The 25,641-nt window shown below is 37.0% G+C and overlaps 1 protein-coding gene across 1 annotated transcript in view; it reads right to left on the bottom strand.

Moving 5' to 3' along the window:
- Positions 1 to 25,641, bottom strand: part of Mfe2 (peroxisomal Multifunctional enzyme type 2) — a 741,845-nt gene that overhangs the window by 516,824 nt on the left and 199,380 nt on the right. The window contains exon 10 of the mRNA XM_090372984.1: positions 3,479 to 3,541. Coding sequence (XP_090229110.1) covers positions 3,479 to 3,541 — 63 coding nt within the window. The remainder of the gene's footprint in view (positions 1 to 3,478; positions 3,542 to 25,641) is intronic.

Genomic DNA, 25,641 nt, shown 5'->3' with positions numbered 1-25,641 from the left:
CAGTCCAAACTAGAGTTTGAACAGGCTAAGAGTAGAAAACTTGCTTCTTGCCCTAATGGTAGCCAAGCATTCTGGTCTCTTGCCAAAGCTATTGGCCACAACTTTTGCCCATCTCTGCTCCCACCTCTGTCAAAACCAGATGGTTCTGTTGTAACTTCAGCCAAGGATAAAGCTGACCTGCTAGCATCCCATGTTTCTTTCAACTCATGCATTAACAATCTTGGAAAAAAACACCTGCCACCATTCCCAACACGCTCCATTCAATGCCTCCTGTGGTCTTCCATCAAAAGAATATCAGAATGATTTTGATGAATCCTGATGCTTAGAAAGCTCCAGGTCCCGATGGTATTTCTCCACTTGTTCCCAAAACTTGTGCTCCTGAACTTACTCCTATTCTTTGCTGCCTTTTTTCACTTTCTTATTCCAAAGGTGTTTTCCTTCTGCTTGGAAATTTGCTCATATCCAGCCAGTTCCTAAAAAGGGTGACAAATCCCTCTCATCCAATTATCATCCCATTGCAATTACTTCTACTCTTTCTAAAGTAATGGAGAAATCAATTAACCACCAAATGTTAAACTACCCAGAAACCTTCCATCTGATCAATTTTCGCCAGTATGGATTCCGTCAGTGTCAATCCACTGTGATATTCTGTCTTATGTTACCCATTTATGGACTAATTCATCAATGGAAAGGTTCAGTGAAACACAAGTAGTTGATCTTGACATCTCAAAGGCTTTCGATCGTGTTTGGCATAAAGGTCTTCTAAACAAGCTTCCATCTTATGGTTTGCCAACTGTTTTTAGTAATTGGTTATCCAGTTTTCTCTCTGATCGCTCACTGAGGGTGATGGTAGATGGCTCGCTGTCTTCTAACTTCTCCACCAATGCCAGTGTTCCCCAAGGTTCAGTTCTTTCCCCCACTCTTTCCCCCTTGTATATTAAACCTTCCTCCATTGACTGGAAATCTTATCCATAGTTTTGCCGATGATAGCACATTGCATTCCACTTTCAATTTTGAGAAACCTTGCCCTGCTCAATCAGCTTCAATTTCTCGAAAATCTGCTACCAATTCCCTAAATGCCGATCTTCAGGTAATTCTCCAGTGGGGCAAAGAAAACTTAGTTGATTTCAACCCTTTTAAAACTCAGTCTTGTCTTATATCTCGCAAAAAGGATTCTTCTGCTCTTTTGCTTATCTTTAGTGACACTCCGATTTCTACACAAAAGGATATATCTCTTTTGGGGATTAACCTGACTTCTAATCTCTCTTGGCACAAGCACATTACAAATATTGCTTCTTCTGCATCTAAAAAACTTGGTTTTCTCTTTCGCTCTCAGCGTTACTTTTCTTCCAAACAGCTGCTCACTCTGTTAAATCGCAAATCCGCCCTGCCATGGAATATTGTTCCCACATCTGGGGGTGGTGCCCCCAAAACCTCTCTCAGGCTTCTTGATTCCATTCAGAAGAGGGCAGTTAGGTTAATTAATGACTCATCTCTAACAGATGTCTCTGCACTCTCTGTCTCATAGACGTACTGTTTCTGCTGCATGCCTCTTCTACAGATACTTCCACTGTTCTTCTGAATTAGCTTCTATAATTCCTGCTCTCTCTCTTTCAAAACAGTCCGAACACGTGCCGCCACCAGCCAACATCCATTTACTATCCAACTTCAAACTCACAAAACCAACTTTTCATCTTCCTTGTTTATTCATTCAACTGCCGTTTTCTGGAACAACCTTCCTTCATACGTATTTCCTGAAAATTACAATCTACAGAAGTTCAAGTCCAATGTCAACAAATATCTTCTTTCGTCTTCTCAACCTCCAACCCAAGCACAGTACTAAGTACTATAGGTTATAATACCTCTCGTGTTTGGGGTTCTCATAAAAAAAAAAAAAAAAAAATCTAAATGGATTTATGTCCATTATTTTGAAACTGGAAAAAAAAAAAAAAAAAAAAATGGATTTATGTCCATTATTTTGAAACTGAAAACAGCAACAAGATAAACATGTTATAGGGTGCCTCATTTACCAGCATGTTTCACTTAACTTAAAAATAAAAATATAAAATTCCAATTTCTTTACATTACTGTGAACATTTTTAAAGGAGAAAAATACAGAAAACAAATTTACAAAATATATAGGAGTCAAAACAACTCTACCACAACTGGCTAAGACCAATTATAAATCTTACTTCACTCTTTTTCTACAATGAATAATTCCAACAAATTTATCACTCTTAATTCAGGTAAAAAAGAAAAAAATTCAGGAGAGCACACAAACAAGAACACAAAGGGCCTCATTTACCAGCATATTTCACTTAACTTAAAAATAAAAATATAAAATTCCAATTTCTTTACATTACTGTGAACATTTTTAAAGGAGAAACATACAGAAAACAAATTTACAAAATAAATAGGAGTCAAAACAACTCTACCACAACTGGCTAAGACCATTTATAAATCTTACTTCACTCTTTTTCTACAATGAATAATTCCAACAAATTTATCACTCTTAATTCAGGTAAAAAAGAAAAAAAATTCAGGAGAGCACACAAACAAGAACACAAAGGGCAGGTATAGTGTAACAAAGCATATTTCCAATAGAAAGAAAAATCATGACCAATGCCAATAAATTGCAACACAAAATAAGAAAAGAGCAGAGGTCCCACACTTGGTGCCATCCAGGAACACAAGGCAAATGATATTTATCTTCCATTTTGTAAAGTAAGTGTTTTTCCCTCTTGGTTTTAATTTTACACTTCAACAGATATGAAATTATTGGGGAATGCCTGATTCCAATTAGCAATGTTTTTCACACTTATTTTTATTAGAGTTTAAGCACAAAACACATTGCACATTTTTTGGTCTATTTTCTGTTATCCAAATTAATTTTTCACCATTTCACATCTCTCACAAACATCTTTCCTCACCACTATGATTTTAATGGGTAATACTGTAGAAACAGAGGTTATTCTTTTATTAGTTTATGAACATTTAATAATTTGCCAATTAGAATATTTAGTATTTACGAGTGTTTACCATGGCAGTAATTTTGAACAAACATCAATGTAGTGAAGAAATAATGTTCAGAAATCATTATCACATAACAGTGAAAACAATTATTCCCAGATAAGGGCATGAAACAACCCATGGATAAACAATGTCTTAACCATGTGAAATGGACAAACAATTAACAGCAGTCTAAACAGTTTTATTTAACTTTATTCATTAACAGTGTGAACAAATTTAATGTAACAATCCTGCACCTCATCTGTTATATGAAAAAAAAGCAGGAAGTAAAAATCAAATAGAAAATTTAGTTTCTATTTATTTGATTCAATTAGTTGCTAATAAGAATTACTGAAGCCAAGTTTAATCGCATTAAAAATGGTCACATATTTAATGTCTAAATACAAATGAAAATATTTTTTTTTATATCTCATTAAAATCAGTATGTAATATGATCTATTAGTATTACCTGCTTCTAGAGTAAGTGTATTTGGTGGAATGAAAGCCTTTCCAATAGATCGCTGCCAACAATCTGTTAAAAAAAAAAAAAAAAAAAGAGTTCTGTGAAAAAGGATAAAATAAATAAATAATAATAATAAAGCAAAGGAAGTCCTGCAAAGCTCAATAATAACTCATACAATCAGTACTCCACTGTATGAATGATCACACTATTTGGAAGGAAAATCAAATTTTTAGAAACAAAAAAAAAAAAAAAAACTAGTCTTGCAATCTCTTTCATTGGATTTTGATATTGAATTTTTCTATTTCAATTTCACCACTGTCTTCTTTTGCACAGATTCACGAACCACAATATTATGAGATTTAATAAGACATAGGTATGCTTTGAATAAAATATGCTGAAGTGGTTCTCTATCATTTTGTTCAAAAACAGTGTTCTTTTTAATTTAATACTTAGTGGTTATGTCTCTCTGATTTAGGAAGATATCTCAGTGTGAATAAATCTGTGAAAAATAAGTCAGAGTATTATCTTACATAACTAAATGGTTAGAAATTAAACAGAGTTATAAATTAGGCAGAGCAAAGCATTTCAACTATACACACACACGCCACCTATAATTTCAGAAGGTGGATTACTCCAAATGGAGGATTACTCCAAATCAATCTTAATATATTCAGCTAGTATCTGACCAAGTTCAACTAGAACATCTGAATTTTATCTCTTCTGATTCTGAGAATGTTAAGAATGAAAATTTAACTAAATGAAAGCTAGCATAATCAAAAATGGAAAAGGAAGAATAAATATCATTAAGTTACAGAATGAAGGAACAAATGATTCTTAATTTATTCCTTCATTCTGTAATAATAGTAGAATTATATCAAAGAATTTGCATTGGGTGTGTAATAGTATCAGCTTGATGATATCAGACAGATATTTTTCCTTTATAGCTTCTTTCTTTCTAAATGGCTTATTAATTCTGCCTGTAATTTCATATAATTCGAAGCATCATTTAGATTTTTCCACATTCCTTCCCTTTCATCCATCTTTACTACTTCTCTTTTTCTTTCTATCCGTTTTCTACTAGTTTCAGCATCTTGTGTTCTTTACTTTTCCATCTGTTAGCTTTCTTCTCTTGCTTATATACATATACACTGTTCAAAGAAAGTGTATATGTATAAAGAAATACATATACACTTATGTGTTCAAAGAAATACATATACACTTATGTGTATATGTGTTCAAAGAAAGTGCATCACCTAGGAATTTCACATTTCTAACCCTTTTTCTCAATGGCATGTTATATAAATGACTAGCATTACAAATAGAAATATAAACAAAAGATATTTATTAATAGTTAAGGCAAAGCTAAATAATATTTGACAGGTGCTCTCAAAATATTCCAAAATGAACATCTGTAACCTTTATACAACAGTTTTGGTAAACATGACAATTATGGCTGATATCAGAAGCCCTCAATTTGCTTCAGTTTATCATTTTAAAGGGAAAACAAAATGAAAAGTTAACCAGGTGCATACTAACATTTAGTTGAATCGCCTCTTGCCCTGATGACAGCAGCACACCGTCGAGGCATTGACAGGATCAATTTCTGAAGATAATCAACTGACAGTTTGTGGTTCCAAACACTAATTATGGCTTCCTGAAGTTCACGAAGGGTCTTTGGTTTCTTTCTGGCAACTGCAGATTCCACACGATGCCAACAGTTCTCTATAGCATTCAGGTCCGGGCTGTTTGCTGGCTAAGAGTTTTAATGGACCGTTCCTCCAACCATTTTTTCGCCTGTAACAAATGTAAACACATTACTGTTGAACCTCTAATGCAGAAATGGAGCTAAGGTAGTGACAGAAGTGCCCACTCACACTTTTCACTCAATGACAAGGAGCAACGTCATCCTGAAAGATGCAGTTACTTGGCAGGTTGAAATGGTCTTTATTAGAAGGCAAGTTGGCAGCAACTTACCTTCCAATAAAAGCCAGGTATCGATTGGCATTTTACGGAACCTTTTATAAACTGCAGGTGACCTACTCAGCGATATGAAATGCACCCCCATATCATTTGGCTGGTAGGGAATTTCACTGTAGACACCATACAGTCTGGATGGTATTCTTCACCACATCTACGGCGAATCGTTTGTCTCCCATCAGAGCCATGCAGTTTGAATTTCTTCTCATCCGAGAAAATAACTGACTTCCACTGCTCAGGGATCCATTTGACATGCTCCTTACACCAAATTAATTGGACCTTTTTCATTTTTTGTGTGAGGAGGGGCTTCTTCTTAGGATGACAGACAAGTCCATTTTTGAAGAGGCGTCTTCTGACTGTTACTGCATTTGCAACCACTCCCATAGGTTCTTCCCATTCTCTTTTCAGCTCAGACGAAGAAGCTTTAGGGTTTTTAAGGCATAAGTGCTTCATTTTTCCTATCAGCAGAACCAGTATTCTTGAGTTTGGAAGGAAATCTACTCACTGTCGACTGATTACAAGGCACTCTATAAGCAATATGATGGGAAGAACATCCCTCCTCACGTAAAGCAACAATAGCACTCTTTATTCGTAGTGTCAACTGCATGTAACTCACCATCCTAACATGCAAGGAATGACCAACTCTTGCAGAGCATGCTTATATAGCTGAAAGTAATGGCTGATGCAATATTACGTCGTGACCTGTGTGTGTGTCAATCTTATCTGATGCAATCTGTACGAAATATTGCCATATACTTACATTATTCGGATGGCAATTACAATTTTAAGGGGTGATGCACTTTCTTTGAACACAAGTGTATATACATATAGGTGTGTGTGAGGGTGCGTGGGTGTAATAACAGATAAGTAATTACAAAATTGAAAAAATAATTATAAAAATTGGCAAAATAAGGATGTGGCCACACAATTTACAAAACTGGTCTCTTGTCAGGTGTCAACAGCCAGGATTGCAAGTAAAATATCAACATGTGCCTTCCATTCTGATGTAAACCATAAGCCAAATGGTAAAAAGCATAAACACGATTAAATATTAGAATAAAATTTATTGTTATTGAAATATAAACTTATTATTGAAATAAATGAAATGGAAATTAATTTTTTTGAACAAAACAAAAAATTAAATTTTTTAGAAGGATTAAATGGATGGGTTTTTGAAAATGGCTTGTGAATTTTGACACTATGAACATGAGATTTTAAAATCTGGAAACAATGACAGAAATTTCTAGAAACATAACTTATTTGTCTAATCCAAGTAAAGGCAAAGAGATTTTAAAACCGAAAAAAGGGAAGTCTTGGAAAAAATAATGTACATTTTAGAGAGACACAAGGAAAAGATGGCAACATAACTGTATACAGAATGAAACAAAACCAAAACTGAATAAGGTGCACCAATGAGATACAAGTATAAAGTTATACAACAGTGGCAACTATTGACAAAAATTTTTGTTAAACCTAAGAATAAGAAACAAAAACACTACATCACATTAAATGTAGCCAAAACCATTAAATGTATGTATGAGGTATACATAATGTACAAGCCTAGAGAAAAAAATGCAACAAAAAAAAAAATTAAAGCAAGATATAAACACATATAACATGGAACAAATAAACAGAGCAGGATGAAGAGTGAAAGTATTTTGTATCTAAAAAATTTTTGAAATAAAGTAACATTAGGCCAAAAAAGTGTAAAATTTAGATCGGCATTAGGCAGTAAAACTGAGGCCAAAGTGTATAAAAACTCATGAGGTACACAATGTAAACCACACAAAAAAAAAAAAAAAAAAAAAAACCCACACACACCTGAATTTAAACACACACGAATATAGGGACTCACAACTGGTGAGTATGGGCTTGGCACACCCAGCATCCTGAGCTGTATATCATCTCATTCTTGGTGATTCCCTTCTACTTCTGATTCTCTCTCTCTCTCTCTCTCTCTCTCTCTCTCTCTCTCTCTCTCTCTCTCTCTCTCTCTCTCTCTCTCTCTCTCTCTCTCTCTCTCTCTCTGGATAGATCAGAATTTTTTTTTTTGGCTGGTGTAGCATAAGCCTCAGGCTTCCTCGCATCTCATGGCGAATAATAATACACACACACACACACATTTAAAAAAAAAACACTTACATACACACCCTAATTTAAACACACACAAACTTACACAACTTTAAACACCACACACACAAAAATATGCACACACACGCAAATTTAAACACACATACGCACACGCAAATTTAAACACACGCAAATTTAAACACACACACAAACAAGTAAATTTAAACACACACAAACAAGTAAATTTAAACACACACAAACATGCAAATTTAAACACACATACAAACAAGTAAATTTAAACACACATACAAACAAGTAAATTTAAACACACATACAAACAAGTAAATTTAAACACACACACAAACAAGTAAATTTAAACACACACACAAACAAGTAAATTTAAACACACACACAAACAAGTAAATTTAAACACACACACAAACAAGTAAATTTAAACACACACACAAACAAGTAAATTTAAACACACACAAACATGCAAATTTAAACACACAAATTACGCACGAACACACAAATTTAAACACACACAAACACACACATGATATGCACACACGAATTTAAACACACACACACACACACACACACACACACACACACAAATTTAAACACACATGCTCACACATACATATGCACATAAATACGCGCGCACACACACAAATTTAAACCCACACAGACACAAATATATACACTAACACAAATTTAAATGCAGGCAAATACAACACAAATATACACACACATACAAAAATATACAGAAACACAAATTTAAAGACAGACAAATACACACGACATATGCAAACGAATTTAAACACAGGCAAATACACACGACATATGCACACGAATTTAAACCCTCACAAATACACAAACACCCGAATTTAAACACACAAATATACATCCGAATGTAAACACACAAACACCCAAATTTAAATACACACCCGAATTTAAACACACACACAAACATATGCATGCGCAAATTTAAACACAAACACGCAAATTTAAACACAAACACGCACGAATTTAAACAGATTCATATGGATACACAAATTTAAACACACACACGAATACACAAATTTAAACACACTGATATAAACACATGCACAAAAATATATACAAACACAAATATATACAAACACGAATTTAAACACACACACAACATACGCACACGAATTGAAACACAAATACACACAAGAATACACAAATTTAAACACACTGATATAAACACAGGCACAAATGCACACACGAATTGAAACACAGGCACAAATGCACACACGAATTGAAACACAGGCACAAATGCACACACGAATTGAAACACAGGCACAAATGCACACACGAATTGAAACACAGGCACAAATGCACACACGAATTGAAACACAGGCACAAATGCACACACGAATTGAAACACAGGCACAAATGCACACACGAATTGAAACACAGGCACAAAAGCACACACGAATTGAAACACAGGCACAAATTCACACACGAATTGAAACACAGGCACAAATACACACAACATATGCACACGAATTTAAACACATACATATGCACGCAAATAATAATAGGTGTTGGACGAGGACGGCTCATAGATGCTCAAGGTGAGAAAAGGCTCTCCCGGATGGTACGTGGCAACAGAAGGGTGACTGTGGCACAACTTTCTGGTAATTGGAATGCTCGTGATGGGAGTAATGTGTCACAACACACAGTACATTGAACCCTTCTGAAAATTGGGCTGCGTAGTCGCAGGCTGCTCCAAGTGCACTGAGCATACTAATTTAAACACACAAAGTATACAAATATTCACAGACATGAATTTAAACACACAACACAAATATGCACACAAAATATACAAATATACACACACTAAAAATTAAACATGCACGAATAAACACCCACAAATTTAAATATATATGCACAAAAATATACACATACATGAACACACGCGAATACACACATGCATACACAAATACACATAGATACACACAAATTCACACATCAGAGCACATCTGAAATGGCATGGCTGGTGGGGTGCTCACGGTCAGCTGTGGTTAGTAACGACTGAAAGTGGTCTGAGGAGGGAAACCCATGAACCACCAGCGAAGTGTTGGATGAGGACGGCTCATAGATGCTCGAGTTGAGAAAAGGTTCTCCTGGATGGTACGTGGCAACAGAAGGGTGACTGTGGCACAACTTTCTGGTAATTGGAATGCTGGTGATGGGAATAATGTGTCACAACACACAGTACATCGAACCCTTCTGAAAATAGGGCTGCATAGTAGCAGGCCGCTCCAAGTGCCCATGCTAACCACGGTTCATCGGTGACAGCGCCTACAATGGGCACGCGAGCATCGAAAATGGACCTTGAGTGATAGGAAGAAGGTCGTCTGGTCCAATGAATCACATTTCCTGTTGCACCATGTGGTACGTGTGTCATTTATCTGGAGAAGTGATGGCGCCTGGATGCAAATTGAGACAAAAACAAGCCAGTGGCGACAGCGTCATGCTTTGGGAAATGTTCTGCTGGGATACTCTGGGTCCAGTCATCCATGTGCCAGGAATTCTGACATCTACCACCTACCTAAACATCATTGCTGACCATTTACACCCTTTCATGGCAATAGTCTCCCCTCTGCTTGTACCATCTTTCAGCAGGATAATGCGCCATGCCACACTGCCCGGATTGTTCGAGACTGGTTCACGGAACACGAGGAAGACTTCCAGGTATTGCCCTGGCCTCCAAATTCCCCAGACATCAATCCCACCAAGCATCTGTGGTTTGTGTTGGAAAAGCAACTCCGATCTGCTGCATCTCCCAACTGCGTACCAACACGTAACTAGATCCTTTAACTCCTGTAAGGAGTTAAAGGATCTGCTAGTTATGTGTTGGTACCAGATACCACAAGACAATTTAGAAATCTTGTAGCATCCATGCCTTGCTGGGTACAAGCTGTTTTGGCTGCACATGGAGGACCAACATCATATTAGGTAGGTGGTCATAATGTTTTAGCTCATTATTATTAGCTACATGATGCAAGGAAGCCTGAGGCTTATGTTACAGAGAGAGAGAGAGAGAGAGAGAGAGAGAGAGAGAGAGAGAGAGAGAGAGAGAGAGAGAGAGAGAGAGAGAGAGAGAGAGAGAGAAGTAGAAGGGAATCACCAAGAAAGAGAAGAATGATGATATCCAACTCAGGACCATGGGTATGCCAAGCCCATACTCGCCAGATGTGAGCCCCTGGGGTAACTTCGGTGTACACGTGTGTGCACACATTCCACTAGCATATACAATCACACGCACATTCATGCACAAACACATACATACATTCACGCACAAACATACATACACACATTCATGCACAAACACACATACACAATCATACAGATATATACGCACGCACATATATACATACATGCACAAACACATTCACGCATGAAAACAGACCTATATCTCTGTGTACACACGCATACACACATTCACAAACACGCAAAAACACACACGAACATTCGCAAACATGTGAACACACATTCACTAACACATGAACACACTTTCATAAAAAGCACACATTCACTAACACATGAACACAAATATACATGCATGCACAAACACGAATACACATTTGCAACACACACACACTCTCGCAAACACACACACACACACACACATATATACACACATGCACAAACAGAAATACACATTAACATACACATATACATGAACACATGCATTTGCAAATATATTCACAAACATGCTCACACACATATGCAAACACATTCACACACACAGATATATATATATACAGGCATACCTCGAATAACGAATAGGATGTGTTCCACGAAATTACTTCGTTAAGCGAAACTTCGTTTTCAGAGGTAAAAATACTATGGCCAGAATAGGGATACGTTCCTACGTAAAGAAAATGAAAAGCTTTTTTTTCGAACAAAGAAAAGTTTTATTAAATAAACAGTCAACTTACATACAAAGTGAAATCATATTTTAAAATATGAGTCTAAAGTTGATTGTTTATGCTCTTTTTCTCTTTCATTTAACAATTGCCTATACGGAGTTATTGCATTTAACACTGATCGCTTAACAATAACAATTCTTCCTAAATCAGGATCATTTTCACTAAAAAAATTTAAAACGTTTTCAATGTCATTTAAGTACCTTTTTAAATCTTTGGTTGTTAACACTTTTTCGGCAGGAACTTCTTTAACTTCGTCTTCATTATCTTTGTCTTCGTTGCTAACAAGGTTTTCTAAATCTTCCACTGAAAAACCATCATCTTCTGCATTCAATAAATTTCTAACATCCTCTTCATCGACATTTTCGAAACCTATTGATTGAGCCATCTGGATAACTTCATTTCTAATTTCTTGGATGTTATTTTCTTCTTCTATTACAACTTCTGGCCATATTTTGTGCCAAACTCCATTTAAGCATTTCTTAGTGACTTCTTTCCAAGAACTATCAATGTTTTAAATTGCGTTTTTAATGGTGTAGTTTTTCCAAAAAGTTTTAACTGTCATTTCCTCTTTATCCTCTAGTTCAGTTAAACTGCTTAATGTTCGACGCAGATAATAAGCTTTAAATGATGCTGTTACTCCCTGATCCAATGGTTGAATCAGGGAAGTTGTGTTTGCTGGAAGAAACACAACTTTGACAGGAATGCATGTGTCCAACGTGTTAAGATCAGTAGAATGTCCTACTGATCATTGTCTAACAACAAAAGAGCTTTTTCTTCAAAGTTGTTTTTTTTTGACAATACCGCTTTACTTCAGGACAAAAGTGGTTAACAAACCAATCAGTAAATAACTCCTTGGTAACCCACGCTTTTCTATTTGCTTTCCATATTCCAGGTAAATTCATTTTTATGTTACCTTTTAACGCCCTCGGATTTTCTGAATGGTAAACTAATAACAATTTTAATTTATAATCGCCAGAGGCATATGATCCAAAGAGTAACGTTAAACGGTCTTTGGCTGCTTTGAACCCAGCAGCTGATTTTTCTTCAATAGAAATGAAGCTTTTTGTTGGTAGCCGTTTCCAGAACAAACCGCTTTCGTCAACATTGAACACCAAATTTGGAAAATTTTCACGTTCGATTATTTCCTTAGTTTTTCTGGAAACTTATTTGCAGCTTCTCCTGTTAATTTTACACTATGAATCCTGGCCCGTTTTTTAAATTTCTCGAACCAACCACGAGAAGCCCCAAAGGTTTCCGTAATTTCTTCAGTTTGTTTAGATTTCAGGTGATTAAACTGGAATATTTTTTTATGTTAAATGGGGCTTGAAATTGCCGACTTCGTTATATCGAAGCTTCGTTATCAGAGGTAACGTTAACCGAGGTATGACTGTATATATATATACACACATGAACATGCACACATCCACAAACAAACATATACATACATGCACAACACACAAACACATATTCATAAACACACACGCAGACAGAGATATACATGTTCACAATGTGTGACCATGTATATCTCTGTCTGTCTGTCTGTCACAAACACAATCAGCACCTAATCGGATGTTTGTTAATTTTTTTTCAGTATTAATAAATAATATTTAAAAAAATATATTTTTTGAAATATTATTTATTAATACTGAAAAAAATGTAACAAACGTCCAATTAGGTACGAATTAATGTGACTTTTGCTGCTGAACTTTTGAGTCTCTCAACATCGGGCAACAATGCAGTAATTTTCATCTTTAAACATGCTGAGAAACTCGTATTGTACAGACAGTTTCTTGATTTATTTTTAATATAGTTCATGTTTGAAAATATTTCCCCGCAGAAATACATTGAACCAAACACTAAGAGAAGTCCAAATGCAAATATTTTCAAATTTATATATGTCCAGTAAGCTACTCCAAGCATACACAATTTGGTCTTGCTTTTTCAACTCATCTATCACCGTCCATGTGTGTAAAATTACAAGGCCTATCTAAATCCTCAATTTCAGTTAAGGCATTTTAGTCTTGCACCCCCCATGTCCTTGAATTTAAGTCCTCTAACTCCATTTCAAATTATGCTTCATGTGGGCTAAAAGTTAGAGCCGCAGTGGCTCGCGAGCTGCACGTTGCCAACCCTGACAAACAAGAACACACATATACATGCACAAACATATATACTGTATATACATACACATTCTTGAACAATACACACACATGAACAAACACACATATACTCACATAAGCAGCACACATTCGCACTACTCACATAAACAGCACACACTCCCATTACTCGCATAAACAGCACACATTCCCATTACTCGCATAAACAGCACACATTCCCATTACTCGCATAAACAGCACACATTCCCATTACTCTCAGAGGGTACTGACTATCTTTAAAAATTACAGCTGTGAATTACAGGCTCCGAAAAAGCGATGTGTTTACCATTTTATTTACCTAATTCTTATTTTATATTGTACTTTACACGTAGTCTTATAGTTCTAGTTACGCTGATTATTTTTAATTTAGATAAGAGTTTTTGTAGATTGCTACTTAATATACGTAAAACCGTTGTTTCATTCGAATCTCGCAGCCATTGTTTTTGTACAGTGAGGAAGGGAATTTAAATTTTTAATTGTGGTAACTAGGTAGCTCTAATAAAATTAGATAGCGTAATATGCATCAGTGCACTTACAATTCTATTAGATAGTGTAGTATTGACAATTAATTAATTCAATTTATCGATCTTATTAATTTAAAATATTATGCCCCAGACTAGAGCAGCAAAGCAACAGACACAAAGTGGCAGAGTGCTGTGACTTGGAGGAGAACTGAAGGGGCCAATGCTCCAACGCATCACAGCCTAAAAAAGGTGCAACTTGTGAAATGTTTGACGAACTCTCTGGAACAGAACATGATCTAGCCAAGGAGGATGTCTTTGTGTGTGCCAGGCGCAGTGAGTGTCTAGAAATTAGGCGTCAACTCAGCATTCTAATGGGCGTCTAAGAGAGCTTGAGGTGTAGGCTAGATGCATTCAAAGAAATTAATACGAGAGACCCGTCAAGCTCTCAGGTGCCCAACTCAACGCCAGAGCTCACTCCTGGGCATCAGGCACACAGTGGCAATCTCCAAGGCAGAATGCACTGGTCCCACAGGATTTATTATTACTGGTGACTCTATCTTCAAGAAGACGGGGAATATATTATATAAAAAGGATAGATGGAATAGGACCAGGGTATGTCTGCCAGGGGCAAATGTTGATGACATTGTAAAGCATGTCATCTTTTAAGGGCACAAAAGGTGATCTTGTTGTACATGTTGGCACCAATTACATTAAGAGTAGGGGATTTACTTAACAAGTACAGGTCACTTAACAAGTACAGGTCAATGTAGCAAAAAAAAGTCATGAGTCAGGGTTAAATTTGAAAGTGTCTGCAATTCTGACCAGACATGACAAGAGGGAGTACATGATGAGAGCCTTGTCAATCAGTTCGGCCCTGGAAGGAATGTGCAAGGCTCAAGGGGTAGAATTTTTTCAGCATGGTCTGTGCTTGTTAACAGGAGAAACTGCTTCTACAGGGATGGGATATACTTAAATAGAAAGGGTGCAAGAATATTTGCTGATGCTATCGAAGATGTGTCAGGTTGGTCGGAAAACTACTAGATTGGGGGATAAAGAGACTAAAACATTAAAAGAAGCTACAGGCAGAGATGACGGAGATTCTTCCACTACTTCTATTAGAATAAGCAGCGGCCTGGAGCAAGGGGTGCTGGGGGTTTCAAGGACTGATGGCAGTCATCGTGAAACTGTTGGGTATATGGGATGTGTAAGGGTAACTAAGAATAAGAATAGGTGGATGTATACTTGCGGGTATACCAATGTTAGAAGTATAGTAAATAAATTTGATGAATTTGAAGTGTTGTTCAAGACATCAAAGGCAGATATTGTTGGGATATCAGAGACATGGTGTCACACAGATATTAGGAATGCAGAATTGGAATTTAGGGAGTACAACGTGCACAGAAAGAAAGAATAGACAGGATAGGAAGGGAGGAGGTGTTATGCTGTTAATTAAGAAAAACAAAATCAAAACAAGTGCATCCAGATATAGATGAACACTGCACTGTTGAGTCAGTTTGGTGTGACACAAGCATTGCGAAAGCAAATATAAAAGGAGTCGGTTATAGGCCTGACTCAAATGAGTACAATCAAAAGATGAACAGAGAAATAGTTTTTTTTGGTAGCTGTTGGCGCATCAGCTTCTGTAGCCATAATGCACCTACCAAAGTTTTTGCAGTACTTTCATCCACGCTCGACGCAGGATTCAAACCTGCGACCTTTGGGTTGCAAGGCAGGCACTTTACCCACCCGGCTAGCCCGGTTGGCAGAGAAATAGAGTGGGCTAGTAAATCAGAACGTCTTTTAATGGGGGATTTTAACATCCCACATATTGTGTGAAACTTGTGGTTTGGTCACTCACACACTAGTAAGACTTTTGTGGATTTATTGGACGAGTCTTTTCTTCAGCAGCATGTTCGAGAGATAACCAGAGAGAGTAATACTCTTGATCTGGTTATCAGCAGTGATCATTCATGTATTACGAATTTGCAGATAAAGGAACCACTAGGTGGCAGTGATCACAATGTACTGATACCGGATTTACTTAAAGATATAATTACCATCAGGGGTAAAGGAAAGGGTTTTTGCTTCCATAAAGGTGAGTACAGTGGTCACAGACAGTTTTTAAATTCTGTACAGTGGGATCGGATCAACTGATGATGTTACCAACAGCAAATTCTAAGAGGGAAGCATTCATGGAATTAATCGTGGAAGCTACTAAAAGTTTCAGAAATATAGTTTCTGAATACCTATTCAGAAATATTGTTCAAGGTTTAGGCCTAAATGGTTATCAAATGAACTAATGAGACATGAGACTTGTGACAGAGAAGTAAAATGCACGGCATGCATATAAATTATCAGGCGACACAGAAGCCTATGGCAGATATAAGATAGTTTGTAATCAAGTCACAAAGGAAGTTAGGCAGGCGAACGCAGATTACAAGAAATCTTTGGCAAATGATGCTAAGAAAAACAGTAAGGATTTCTTTACTTATGTAAACTCTGAAAGGAAAGGAATGAATCTGATTGATTCACTTGATATTGATGGTTCGACTGTTGATAATCCTGCTCAGAGAGCAAACGAACTGAATGAGGAGTTATTAAGGTTTGAAAATGCCAGAAGGTTATCAAATTGTAGCAGGGTGCTTAATGATTTTGTAATAACTGAGAGCAAAGTGGAGGAGAAATTGTTGAAGTTAAATGTAAGAAAGGCACCTAGAGTGGATGGGATCTATCCAGTTATATTAAAGGAGGTGGCAAAGGAAGTAAGCAAACCCTTAGCCATAATTATAAGAGCATCCTTAGACTCAGGGGGAAGTCACCATTGACTGGAGATGTGCAAATGTATCCCCAATTCACAAAGAGGGAATTAAAGGGCGACACGAGTAATTACAGACCGGTTAGTTTAAATTCTGTTCCGGGTAAAATAATGGAGTCACTGATTAAATATGCATTGCAGGATCATCTAAACAAGACTGCAGCAATAAACAAACCCATGCTGTGTTTGAATAATGGAAAGTCTTGTCTGACAAATTTGACTGGTATTTATGATGTGGTTCCAAAGGAACTGGATGCAAAAAATAATATTGATATAATATACTTGGATTTCAGGAAAGCTTTTGCCACTGTTACGCATGGAAGACTACTGTACAAATTTCAGCAGAATGGTATTAAGGGTAAATTCCTACATTGGATAAAAGGATGGTTGAGTGGGAGAAGATTATCTGATGAATATGATGAGCAATTGTGCGGAGAAATGGAGTGGGCCAGTAAATCAGAATGTCTTATAATGGGGTTGATTTTACGTTCCAGGAAATTGACTGGAATTTGTGGGTTGATCACTCACACACTAGCAAGGCTTTTGTGGATTTATTGAATGATTGTTTTTTACAGAAGCATGTACAGGAGGCAACTAGAGGGAATAATACTCTTGATCTGATTATCAGTACTGATTCTTCATGCATCAAGAATCTGCAGATAAAGGAACCACTAGGTGGCAGTGATCACAGCGTGCTGAAGTGGGATTTACTCAAAGTGGTAACAACCATCAAGGATAAAGGGAAGAGTTTTTGCTTTCGTAAAGGAGACTACAGTGGTCTGAGACAGTATTTATTTCTATACAGTGGAACAACTGATGATGTTACAAACTGCAAATTCAAAATGGGAAGTATTCAAAGAATTAATCTTGGAAGCAACTTGGCTTTTCATACCAACAAAGAAATATTGTTCAAGATTTAGGCCTAAATGGATGTCAGAGGAACTAATTAGACATGTGACAGAGAAGAAGAAAAATGCATGGGATACATATAAATTAACATGTGACACAGAAGCCTATGATAGATATAAACTGGTCTGTAACCAAGTTACAAAGGAGGTCAGGCAAGCGAAGGCAGATTACGAGAAATCTTTGGCAAAGGATGCAAAGAAAAAGAGCAAAGAGTTCTTTACTTATGTAAACTCTAGAAGGAAGGAGATGAATCAGATTGGTCCACTTGATATCGATGGTTCAACTGTTGATGATCCTGCTCAGGTAGCTAACAAACTAAAAGAGTATTTTGCATCTATATTCACCCATGAGGAGTTATTCAGTGAGCGGAATGCCAGAGGTGTATTCATCTCTGGCAGTAAGCTAGAGAAGCTTGTAATAACTGAGAGTAAAGTGGAGGAGAAATTCTTGAAGATAAACACAAGAAAGGCACCTGGGGTGATTGGGATATATCCAGTTATAATAAAGGAGGCAGCAAAGGAAGTAAGCAAACCCTTAGCCATAATTATGAGAGTTTCCTTGGACTCAGGGGAGGTACCCATGAACTGGAGATGTGCAAATGTGACCCCCAATTCACAAAGGAGGATCAAAGGCTGACAAGTAATTATAGACCTGTGAGTTTAACTTCTGTTCCAGGAAAATTAATGGAGTCACTGGTTAAAGAAGCACTGCAAGATCATCTAGACAAGACTTCAGTTATAGCTCAAACACAGCATGGTTTTGTTAAGGGGAAGTCTCGTCTGACCAATTTGATTGAATACAATGATGCAGTCACAAAAGAACTGAATGCAGGGAATAACTTTTATATTATATACTTGGATCTTAGAAAGACTTTTGATGCTATTGCACATGGAAGACTGCTGCACAAATTGGAGCAGTGTGGCATTGGCAGCAAATTCCTGCTATGGATAAGGGGTGGTTAAGGGGGAGAAGACAGAGTGGTAATCAATGGACACTGCTCATCGTGGACTAATGTTATTAGTAGAGTCCCTCAGGGTTCAGTATTGGATCCGTTATTGTTTTCTGTATTTATAAATGATATCGATGATGGTATGTCAGGCTTAACATCCAAGTTTGCAGATGATACAAAGGTTGGCAGGGTTGTAAATGACACTAATGACAGTACACTGCTGCAACAGGATCTAGAAAAGTTGAGCAGATGGGCTGAGAGGTGGCAAATGAAGTTTAACATTGACAAATGTAAACTACTACATATGGGAAGCAGTAATCCCAGAGTAACATATCAACTCTGTGTTACCACACTGACAGTGGTAGAGAATGAAAAGGACCTGGGATTAACTGTGCAGGCAGATATGGAGTTTTCTGAGCAGTGCAAACGGTCTGGAAGAGTATCTCATGGTGTCTTGTCAATGATATACAGGAATTTTTCTAGCAGGCATAAGGAGGTGGTTATCCCCTTGTATAAGCCAATGGTCAGGCCACACCTTGAGTAATGTATACAGGTCTGGAGGCCTCATTTTAAGAAGGATGTAGAGCTGTTCAAACAAGTACAGAGAAGGGCAACAAGATTAGTGAATGGAACAAAAGGTTGCTCTTCTAAAGGCTTAAGTTTTGCAAATTACAGTGTCTGGAGACTAGGCACCTGCGAGGTGATCTGATTCAGGTGTATAAAGCCTTGAATGGTTTGAGCATGCCCAATGCGAATTCTTCCTCTTGCTAAGAATAATCGTCTGAGAGGGCATAAATTGAAACTGAGGAAAAACGGTTGTAGGATAGATGTGCGGAAGTTTGCCTTTAGTCAGCGGGTGGTTGATTGGTGGAACAAACTTCCATGTGTCATTGTAGAAGTTGATTGCTTAAATAGATTCAGCAGAACTTGACAAACATTTGGAGTGAGTAGATGGGTGAAATAAGGGTTTTTTTCTTTTTTTGATTGATGCTATATAAGCTTGCTTTCTTGCATCATGTGCCTTTGCTAATGCTAACCTCTCAGCCCATCTGCTCAACTTTTCTAGATCATGTTGCAGCAGTGTACTGTCATTAGCGTAATTAATAACCCTGCAAACCTTCTTATCGTCTGCAAACTTGGACATTAAGCCTGATATATCATCGTCAATATCATTTATAAAAACAGAAAATAACAATGGACCAACACTGAACCCTGAGGGACTCCACTAATAACATTAGTCCACGACAAGCAGTGTCCATTGATTACCATTTTCTGTCTTCTCGGACTCAACCAACCCTTTATCCATAGCAGCAATTTTCCTCCAATGCCACACTGCTCCAATTTGTGCAGCAGACTTCCATTTGCAACAGCATCAAAGGCCTTTCTAAGATCCAAATATATGATATGACATTCACAAACATATGTACTGTATATACATTCACAAACATATGTACTGTATATACATTCACAAACATATGTACTGTATATACATTCACAAACATATATACACATGCACAAACATATATCTAGACAACATATTGAAGCAATAATTCAGACACAGCATGGGTTTGTTTCAGGAAAGTCTTATCTGACAAATTTGATTGGTTATTATGATGTAGTTACAAAGGAACTGGATGCAAAAATAATTTTGATATCATATACTTGGATTTCAGGAAAGCTTTTGACACTGTTGCACATGGAAGACTACTGTACAAATTGGAGCAGAATGGTATTAAGGATAAGTTGCTACAATGGATAAAAGGATGGTTGAGTGGGAGAAGACAGAGGGTGGTAATCAACGAGTGCTGCTCTTCATGGACCCAACACTGAACCCTGTCTGAATCCACTAATGTAGTTAGTGGAATCCCAGAGGGTTGAGTGTTGGGTCCACTGTTGTTTTGGATATTTATCAATGATATTGATGAAGTTATATCATGCTAAGTATCGAAGTTTGCAGATGATACAAAGGTTGGCAGGATTGTTAATGACAGTAATGGCAGTGTGTTACTGCAACAGGATCTAGAAAATTTGGGCAGATGGGCTGAGAAGTGGTAACTGAAGTTTAACATTGAAAAATGCAAAGTACTGCATATGGGTAGAAGTAACCAACTGTGTGGTATTACACTTAAGGTGGTAGAAAATGAAAAAGACCTGGGAGTAATTGTGCAATCAGATATGAAGTTTTCTGAGCAATGTAGACAGGCTGCCAGGGCAGGTCATGGGGTGTTGTCAATGATATACAGGAATTTTGTTAGCAGGGAAAAGGAGGTGATTGTCTCTCTGTATAAGGCAATGGTCAGGCCACACCTTGAGTACTGCGTACAGGTCTGGAGGCCTCATTTTAGGAATGATGTAGATTTGCTTGAGCGTGTACAGAGAAGGGCAACAAGATTGGTGAGGGGAATGAAGGGATCCTCTTACCAGGAGAGGCTTAAGTTCTGCAAAATGCAGCAGCTGGAGACTAGGCACCTGCGAGATGATCTGATTGAGGTGTATAAGGCCTTGAATGGGTTGAGCACGCTGAATTCTGATGGGATTCTTCCACTTTTTCGGATTATGAACCTAAGGGGGCATAAACTGAAATTGAGTAAGGACAGATGTAGAATAGATGTGCGTAATTTTGCCTTTAGCCAGCGGGTGGTTAATTGCTGGAACAAACTTCCATTTGTCATTGTGGAAGTTGATAAGTTAAATAAATTTAGGGAGGAACTGGGCGAATATTTAGAGGGGATTGTTTTGTAATTTTTTTTTTTTTTTTTTTTTGGCTGATGCTGCATAAGCTCATACACTTGCTTTCTTGCATCACATGCCACTACTACTACTACATTCACACGCACACATACAAACACACATTCACAAGTTTGCAAACACGGAAACACACGAATGCAATGTTGATAAACACACATTCACACAATGCACATCATGCATGAACACACTCATACAGTCATACACACAAATATCCATTCAAATATACACACATACATTTTCACACACACAGAGAGACATACATGTGTATATATATATATATATATACACATGTATGTCTCTCTGTGTGTGTATAAACGTGTGTGTGTATGTATGTATACACAAACAGAGACATTCACAGATACATTTATATACAAACAGACATTCACGCATACACATATATACATTCACACACAGAATCACACACACATTTATAGAGAGAGAGAGAGAGAGACTTATACAAAGAGAGACATTTGCACACATTTATACACAGAGTGGCACATTCTCTCACACATACATTCACAGGATAACGCACACATATACAGATATTTCATTTGTACACACACACAGACAGACATTTTTGTAGAATTGAACTGTATGCACACGAACATAGAGAAACAAACACACACATGCATGCATACATTTCGTACATATTTCATTCATACACACATCCATGCACGAACAGACACAGAATGTTCATACCCACACCTACACATGAACATACATACACTGACATTTCATACAGACACACATGAACACATATACATACCCATTCACACATTCATACACACCCAGAAATGAACACACATACACTGACATTTAATTTGTACACACATTTCATACAGGCATTCACTTTTGTGTACACACACACACACACACACACACAGATATTCACTTTCATGCACACATTCAAACACACTCAGAGACACATTCACTCAGGCACACATTTTCATCTGAAACCATACTAGTTTTTGTTTTTTTTTTAACATTTTTAGTTTCAAGAAACCATGTGTATAATTTTTTTTCTTAATACTTTGCAAAGGCAACTTGAGAGAGAGAGAGAGAGAGACTGGTTTATAATTATGTCAATCTCAATGATCTTTTCGATGTTTTGGAAGGTTTAATCAATTGAATACCACTAAGATCACAGGTAGCAGTTTTCTGACAATATATATGATTATAAAAATTAAAAACAAAATTAAACGCTGTTTCATTGAATTGTTTTAGCATGGTGTCATATTTATTGTCTGGAACAGCTGCACCTTTGCATGTTCTGGATAAAGACTCCTTAAGCTCATGTATTGGAAAAGAATGACTGCACAAAGTATAAATATTAATGAAAACTTCATGTAATATCATTCTGTTAAGGTTTTAAGAATATCAGGGGTAATTTACCATTTAACTGATGGATTTTTTCCCATACTGATTTGGTATTTGCATCCTTAATAATACCCAGTGTATCAAGGAGTTTTTTTTTTTATTTTATTTTTTAATTTCATTTTTCTTGCCTTAGTGTTAAATCTTCTGAAATTACAATGGATTCCGGTTATTTGGGCCACCGGTTAATCGGGGCAGCCATTTATTTGGGGCAAATCTTAAAAAATAGAAACCAATCGAGAAAATAGCCGGGGTTTACTTCACTTAATTGGGACAGAATGGCATTTAATCGGGGCAGGAAACCGCAGCACTGGAGATTACCCTACAATTGTCTCCAATGGTACCACGTGGTTCAGTCGAAATTCTGGAGGTCACAACCATAAAACAATAAGCAGTCACCTGTTTATTGGGCTTTTCTGTTAGTGAAATCTATCATAAACAGACAGTAAAACTCGATCTTACTGAATTTGACAATAATACCCAAAGCTGGATTTCTGTGGGTTATTATGGTGGAATGTGTTTACACTTCCATGAAATCTTCAATCATATAAAAAAATTTATTTTCAGATCTTCTCTTCATTCCTATTTTTAAAGCTTTGTAACTCGTTACTCCGTTCTCACTTGCGCATATTGTGTTACTTGCAATTTGTGTGTGCTGTGTTCTTTGTTATTGATTGTTTATCTTTTTACTGTTTTAAATTTTAACCCCCACCCACAAATGTCAGTGAACAGAAATGTCAACTAGTTTAGTTGGTATGTACATATTACAGTACGTATTAATTATTCCGATTATCACATATATTCTTCTGATTTTCACGTATCATTTAATTTTTTAATTGGTAAGGTAATAAAGAGTAAATTTGTGCTTAATATATCTTTGCTTTTATAGCCTGTGGATAACATTCCTCCTATTTTCGCTAATTAGAATCGCTGTTTAATAGAATGAAAATTCAATTCACAAACGTGATCACGATGACCGGCGCTTACTGCACATTGTATAGTGAATGGTAACATGATTTGATTGTACAGTGAACCAATTTTAAAGTGGGGGGTACACATTGTATTTTTAACTATTTACATGAAACTTCGGATAATTGGGGCAGCAGCTAATCGGGCCAAAATGCACTAGCCTGATGTGTCCCAAGTAACCAGAATGGACTGTATTGTCTATTTTTTTTCTCCTAATAGGTTTGTTTGTTTGCTTGTTTTTTTTTTATCTGATCCTGTGGCTGGTATGCTTATCAGGCGCACGGAATAGTTTTTATATCCATCAACTATTATTGGTGGGGGACCTTTCAGACTATCCTACAGGTATTCAGAATCAGGGCTTTCTGAAGTCTGATGTGAGTGTTCTCTGGGAGCCCTATTGCTGTTGTAGTAGAATTTTAGGAGCATCAGTAGCTAAGGCTATATTGATCTATTTATTCTATCTGTAAATAAGATGTGTTCTATGGTTGAGTTCCTGTTTTCTGTATGAAAAACTAGAGTTTCTGGGAGGAAAACCATGCTAAAAACCAACTAACACAACCAAGCACCTGAAACCAACTAACACAACCAAGTTTGAAAAAGAACCCTAAAAATTCCTTACGGAGTCCTATTGCTGCTAGGTTCTCTTTGGCACCATTCTAATGGTTGACAAGGTGATCAGGATGGTCTTTACTTGTTCCATATATCACATTTATTTTATTTCCTATTATAGATATGTATACCTCCTGATATTTTCCTCCTAGGTTTGCTGAAGGTCGCTGGTGTTGGGCACCACTATGTCGATCAGTTAGGCAGCCTTTTCCCTCTTGTCAATGACGGTTATGTATGGTTTGTTGTGCAGGATCATCTTGTCTGTAATTATGGCATGATCCTGTATAGTTTGTGGGTAATGGTCTCTAGTATGTTCTGGGGTTTGTACTTGTAATACGGAACACTTTCTTTAATAAACTGGTATTTTTTGGGCTAGCTTCTGATACATTATCGTGACACCCTGGTCATGCCTACAAGTCTCCATCTGAGTGATCACACTGCATCCCGCAGTGACGTGTCGGATTGTTTCTGAGAAAAACGACAGGTGGAAGTTTGTTTTCCACAACGACACAGAAATAAATGAAAGTTTGTTCCAGCAATCAACTACCCACTGGCTAAAGGCAAATTTTCGCACATCTATTCTACAACTGTCTTTCTTCAATTTGAATTTATACCCCTCAGGTTTGTAATCTGAGCAATAGGCAGAATACCATTAGAATTGAGCTTGTTTAAACCATTCAAGGTCTTGTACACCTAAATCAGATCATTTCTTGCAGGTGCCTAATCTCCAGAGGCTGCAATCTGCAGACCTTAATCTTTTCTTGGTAAGAGGATGCCTTCATTTCCCTCAATCTTGTTGCCTTTCTCTGTACTCATTCTAGCAACTCTACTTATATTAAAGGAGGCAGCAAAGGAAGTAAGCAAACCCTTAGCCATAATCATGAGAGCTTCCTTGGACTCAGGGGAGGTACCCATGGACTGAAAAAGTGCAAATGTGACCCCAATTCACAAAGGAGGATCAAAGGCTGACACAAGTAATTATAGACCTGTCAGTTTAACTTCTGTTCCCGGAAAATTAATGGAGGCACTGGTTAAAGAAGCACTGCAGGATCATCTAGACAAGACTTCAGTTATAGCTCGGACACAGCATGGTTTTGTTAAGGGGAAGTCTTGCCTGACCAATTTGATTGGATATTATGATGCAGTCACAAAAGAACT

Source organism: Mastigoproctus giganteus, chromosome 4 (genome assembly GCF_048544385.1).
Source record: "Mastigoproctus giganteus isolate SK-2022 chromosome 4, ASM4854438v1, whole genome shotgun sequence".
NCBI classification, from domain to species: domain Eukaryota; kingdom Metazoa; phylum Arthropoda; class Arachnida; order Uropygi; family Thelyphonidae; genus Mastigoproctus; species Mastigoproctus giganteus.
Note: the sequence above shows the minus strand (reverse complement) of the source record. Positions and strands in the feature narration are given on the sequence as shown.